At 42.9% G+C, this 6,248-nt stretch overlaps 1 protein-coding gene across 2 annotated transcripts; it reads left to right on the top strand.

The window, feature by feature from the left end:
* Nucleotides 1–1,629: 1,629 nt before the first annotated feature.
* On the top strand, nucleotides 1,630–4,224 carry pou3f3b (POU class 3 homeobox 3b). 2 transcript variants are annotated; one of them, XM_057827562.1, is made up of 2 exons: nucleotides 1,630–3,408; nucleotides 3,757–4,224. In XM_057827562.1, exons 1-2 carry the CDS (start codon nucleotides 2,197–2,199, stop codon nucleotides 3,853–3,855), a joined length of 1,311 nt encoding a protein of 436 aa, XP_057683545.1. In that variant the 5' UTR covers nucleotides 1,630–2,196; the 3' UTR covers nucleotides 3,856–4,224. The 2 variants fall into 2 exon arrangements, with proteins under 2 accessions (XP_057683545.1, XP_057683537.1); XM_057827554.1 differs by having other exon boundaries at nucleotides 1,630–3,417.
* The last annotated feature ends 2,024 nt before the right edge of the window (nucleotides 4,225–6,248 follow it).

Here is a 6,248-nt window from a genome sequence, read left to right as displayed (position 1 = left end):
AAAGACCTATATACTCATAATAAACTCTTTCAATAATCAAAGTAACTATGTGCACCAATTCTGCTCTGCCCGTGTCAAGGTCCGATTTGTAAATCTTCCTCAAGTAACTGTTAAAAATTGACAGCGAAGTACTGTTTGCTGTTGCTTTGGTTGTGGATGTATTTGCTCAGAAATCTTGTCCAATGCATGGGATGGGGGCATCGCCAAATCATTACAAAAAAAAGATATATACAATATAATCAATAAACTGTTTAATGTCTTGATTGATTGGAGTATGTTAACTAAGATTAATATGCCAGTGTTGTTCTTGGCTCTTGGAAGAAAACATGTAGACACTCCTGCTTAAAAGACTGGTTTATAATAATAATAATACCAAAATTACATCATTACTGTTGAAGTCATTATGCCATTAATACAACAGTGTCTGTTCATCGTCCTACTAGTACATGCAGGTGGACACAGATGACAGACAATCTCAAACGTACCATACCATTGATGATTTTTCACTTTTGTTAGCATCTTATCAGAAGCCATTCTATGAAACCAGTGTGACTTTTGATAAACTGTAATAATTTATAGTAAATAAGTTCTTTTCTACAATACTGTACATTCAATCATCTTCAGTGCCGCTTATCCTCACGAAGGTCGCCTTGGTGCTGCATCCAATCCCAGATAACTATGGGCAGTATAGTGCACTTAATAAATTTTAATGTAAGACCATCAAAAACCTCCTGTTTGTATAAAACCATTTAGGTTACCCCACAAATGTCTTCAAAGTATGCCCTACAAGCAGGGAATTTACATCTCATGTTGATTCCTTCTTCTATTACACAATCAGGCTATAAGCAGGACATCATCAGGAATGCTGATTGTTTTGAATAAACTCTGATTTGATTAATGAAGCAGATATGCATGTAACAAGAAGATTGAAGTATGTTTTATTGCCCAAATGGATTATATATATCAATATATATATCAATATCTTTAGAAGCATTACTTACAGGAATATCATGTTTTCTATGACACGCAAATTTATTTTATTTGATCAAGGAGTAGTTTTAAACATTATTACAATGTATTGACAATCAGTATCTGACTTTTAAAAAATGCAATATTTTGTAATAATAACAATGATAATAAATATTTAACATTACATTAGTATCACAATGATTTAGTATTGTATTTCAATAAATGGTGCTTATACATATCGAGTCTTGACGGCTTAAATGCTTCAAATTGTGCTTTAAAAGAGGTGTATTCCAAAGCAGAGTTATTGGAAATCGAACATATATTTTGTTCAAACCCATAGGAGGGTACACTTTACGAGCTTCCGCTTTATTTACTACTCTATTTTGTTTGGGCTGCAATTAAGAATAAGCCAATTGGAACAGCCGGAAGGAGTTTTCTGGAGCCCTCGGCGAGGCTGGTCGTGCTTGCCAATCACTCCCCGGGCAGCCAATCAGCGGAGAGGAACGGGGTAAACATCCGCGAGTCCTCGTGCTCAGGGGGCTTGGGGGGCGAAGGGGGGAGGCGGGACTTGACGGCCCGTCAGGGAGAGAGAGGAGGAGAGGGAGAACAAGCGAATGAGAGAGGAGGCTGGTGAGCAGCGCCTTCCACTGTTCCTACGGATTGTACTTCAACTGGAGTTTGCGGTTTGGCAGGTTTAAATATATCAAAACGGAACAAAGAGAAAGACTCCTCACTGCTATAAAAGAAGAGAGAGAAAAGAATAAAGCGAGGGAGAAATCAGACTGAATTACAAAAGGACTCTGCGTATGTTTTCAACATCCAAAGGGAACTTAAACTGGGACTCTGGACAATTTACCAATCTTTTTATTATTTTTGTGGCCTCCAAGTTTGCTTGGGACGACGCCTTTTTCATTCCTAATTGAATTTTAATGTCCACATTTTCACCCGCCAAACTTTGTACACGGACTGTACGTGTTTTAAGAGGACTTTTAAGAAGCAGGAGTTTGTATTCGTTCGTCTCCAAGCTCAGCTGCCTGAATGCTGTAAATGCATGCGGATTTTATTCAGTTTTCCGAAAGCATCTTTTGGCGTCTTTGCGCACATATGGTGTGTGGCAAGCCATACTTTTTGAAGTTTGAATAATTCATGAGATAAAATTTGCCTACACGAAAGAAGTGTATACAAAGGGCGGGAGCATCCAGCAACATATTCATAAGGCTTGACGGAATGGCCACCGCGGCATCCAATCCTTATCTGGGCAGTAATAGCATCCTATCGTCAGGCTCCATCGTGCACTCTGACTCGGGAGGCGGTGGCATGCAGCCGGGCAGTGCTGCTGTTACCTCGGGCTCTGGGGGGTATAGAGGAGACCCCTCCATTAAAATGGTGCAAAGTGACTTTATGCAAGGAGCAATGGCAGCGAGCAACGGGGGGCATATGCTAAGCCATGCCCACCAGTGGGTGACCTCCCTGCCGCACGCCGCCGCAGCAGCAGCAGCCGCCGCGGTGGCTGCAGCCGAAGCCGGTTCCCCCTGGTCGTCGAGCCCTGTTGGCATGACGGCCAGTCCGCAGCAGCAAGACGTAAAAAACTCTGCTCGAGACGACCTGCACACGGGCACCGCGCTGCACCATCGGCCGCCAGTGCCGCCTCACTTAGCGCCCCACCAGACTCACGCCGGGGCTTGGGGCAGCAGCACTGCGGCGCACATTAACTCCATATCGGGCGGGCAGCAGCAGCAACAGTCGCTCATCTATTCCCAGCCGGGGGGGTTCACTGTGAACGGTATGCTCACCCCCGGGAGTCAGAGCCTGGTTCACCCGGGCTTGGTGAGAGGCGACACCCCCGATCTTGACCACGGCAGCCACCACCACCACCACCACCAGCATCATCCCCACCACCAGCACCACGGCGGCGTCAACAGCCACGACCCGCACTCGGATGACGACACGCCGACCTCGGACGACCTGGAACAGTTCGCCAAGCAGTTCAAGCAGCGGAGGATCAAACTGGGCTTCACTCAGGCGGACGTTGGCCTGGCGCTGGGCACCCTCTACGGCAACGTCTTCTCGCAAACGACCATCTGCAGATTCGAGGCTCTGCAGCTCAGTTTCAAAAACATGTGCAAGCTTAAACCGCTGCTGAACAAGTGGCTGGAGGAGGCCGACTCGTCCACAGGCAGCCCCACCAGTATCGACAAGATCGCTGCACAGGGGAGGAAGAGGAAGAAGCGCACGTCCATCGAGGTGAGCGTCAAGGGGGCCCTGGAGAGCCACTTCCTCAAGTGTCCCAAACCCTCGGCCCAGGAAATCAGCAGCCTGGCGGACAACCTGCAGCTGGAGAAGGAGGTGGTCAGAGTGTGGTTTTGCAATAGGAGACAGAAGGAAAAGCGGATGACGCCCCCGGGAGTGGCGCAGACACCGGAGGATGTGTACTCTCAGGTCGGCAATGTGAGTGCAGAAACACCGCCCCCCTCCATGGACTGCAAACGAATGTTCAGTGAAACATAGAGCAGCACATCAGAATATTTTATATCCAATTAGACTGATTAAACAAAAACACACATGCACAGACTATCGCCAGGATAGCAGAATTTTGATACTGTGATTGTGAGGGAATGTGAATCAGACTGCAAACAAATGTATTATCTATTTTTCAGCTGAGAGAGAGAAAAACAAAGAGAACCTTGAACCGCGTTTTTCCCCCAACCCCCTATCAGAACAAACGCATCTTCTTCAGGGCCCTGAAATGTCTTAACCTAAAAGGTTCCTTCTGCTTGTTTCTTTCAGGGGCATTTTTTAGTAGATTACTTAAAAGATGCAAGTGAGGCGAGCGACCAGAGGGTGACAACCACAAGTTCATTCCACCAGGTAATTTTGGCGCATTGAGAACACACCAAGAAACCCCCTCTGCACCCCACATCACCATCACCAAGTGTTGTTTTGATGCCCCCCGCCTACCCTCCAAAACAACGACCACTGTCCTGTGTGTGTGACCGAGACAAAGGGCCAAGCTTTTTGTATCAATTTAAACAGGGGACTGTCCCACACTAAAACGAGATCCACGAAGCTTCCTTGTTGTGTTTGTCATCCACATGTGAAGGATCAGGGATTTTTTTTTCTCCCACGAACTTCTCCCCAAAACCAGTCTGATCTCAAAGATCATTTTCTTTTCACGTGGCATTTATTTTTTGACGCTGACGTCGTCGTGGATTCTTCTCTCCATTTTTATTCCAACACATAGAGACATTTGAAAAACACTTCAGCTGCACTTATTTGAAGAGGAAAAAAATCTAAAAATGTTTTACCAAGTGGGACTGACTGGGTGCTTTGGACGTATTATTAATGCTGCCCTTTCTAAGCAGTATTCTTTGGTAGGTTTTAATAAACAACCCTGTAAAGCCGGCAATATAGATCACTAGATCAGATACTGGTCTGAATTATTTACTTTATATTTTTCATCAGAATGATTTGTTTTAATATTTTATTCGGAATACCTATGAATTATTCCAAACGGTAATTTATTCCCCCACCCCCCATGGACTTGTTTGAGAAGCTTTCTTGTTATATTTTCTCTTTCTTATTTGTTTTTAATTATTATTATTCTGGAGGAGCACAAATCATCACAAGCTGCCGTTGTTGGTATATTTTGATGTGATCATTTGATTGTAATTTAATTTCAGTAGTGGTTCCGTATGAGCTGATTGAGACACAATAAATTTGTTAGAATGAAATACAGCCATCTTGTGTGTTAAATGTACATTTTTATTATTATTTATTTATTTATACAGTTTGGGGTGCGCCCTTTTGTTGTGTGGAGAGCACCATTTTGAAATCTAAAATAATATCTAAACGTAATATTTATAATGAAGAACAAGATAGATAGGCAGTCGTTTTGTTTCCATGTGAAGCCACTTCAGGCTCAAACATTCCAACTTTTATCCTCCACGTCTGTCTCATAGTTTGAAGCTGGATGAATTAATAGTGAGAGTGAAATAATAATGCCTTTTTAAATGCAGGACCTCTTTCCATGCGTTTTTATAACAAGAATGCGGATGTAATATCACCACCCTTGACTGCATTTAACCGAAGTGGATATTGTGGTGGAATTGTATTTGAGATTATTGTTGTGTTTCAACATTGATTATTTCGGGAACCAAAATTGCAACCTTTTGTTATTTATCTCCCTCTATCCTGGCAAATATTGAGCAACGGTATAGTTTAAATTTACTGTATTTGTTTGAGTCACGTGTCTTGATGATAGACATACAGTATATTTAAAAAAAAAAAAAAAAAAAAAAACTCTTTTTCGCCACTCGCCAGAACTCACAGAACGTGTCCTTACGGTTTGAATTTCGCGGATGAATTCCCGCACTAGTTGCTTAGCAACCGAATTCAATGATCACATAGCAGCACGTCTTTGTGCCCTTTACTGGAGATGACACGGGCGTCGCAGAAGTCACACAAACTTCATTTTTTAAAATTGTTTTCCACAATAACAACAACAAAAAATCTTGTCAAAATTGTTTGTGCTTTTTGTGAAAAGTCACCCAAGTGTTGGCTATGCAGCAGCTAACACATTAAAAAATTTCCACGCACAAGCATCCCTTGCTTGTGCACAAATACTCCAATCTGTTGAGATATTCAAGCGGGCCCAACACAAAACCAGCTTCAAATCTCATAATGGGTTTTGATCCGCCTATTCTGAAAGGGCTTTGGCTTTTTTCATGGTTCTTCTTGGCAGCGGTGTGTGCGTTTGCGTGGGTGCGTGCTCGTGAGGCCCTGGGAGCTCAATAATCGAAGCAGCTCGTGTCACAGCACTCTGCTCCTATAAAGACTTTGTCCAGGATCTGGGGAGGGATTCCTCGCGCAAAGCAAACTTTTAAACATGTAATTGCTACTAATATTTCAATCTGTCTCCGACAGAAAGTCACTGCTGCGCTTGTCATAAAAATCATTACCCCGATTAATTTTTTTATCTGTGCTCTTAAGCAATAGCATCTATTAAAGGTCGCGTTACACTACACGACGTGAATATTAAATGAGGCCAATTAATTATTAGTTCTTGATAAGGTTCGCCGCACTGTTATTGAATAGATTTTAATTCACACAGTATTACCATATGCGTTCACACAACACTTGCATGTTCTGACATTTCCTTTTGGAAACTGTATTTAGTCCTTGTGTATGTGCAGCGTAATTATTCGGCCATAAATATAATCTATGCAGTAGATCGCTCTTATTTTTCGGCGATTTTATATTGGGCCATAGTTGTTTATCTA

Source organism: Corythoichthys intestinalis, chromosome 2 (genome assembly GCF_030265065.1).
Source record: "Corythoichthys intestinalis isolate RoL2023-P3 chromosome 2, ASM3026506v1, whole genome shotgun sequence".
Lineage (NCBI taxonomy): Eukaryota > Metazoa > Chordata > Actinopteri > Syngnathiformes > Syngnathidae > Corythoichthys > Corythoichthys intestinalis.
This window is presented reverse-complemented; position numbering and strand designations above follow the sequence as displayed.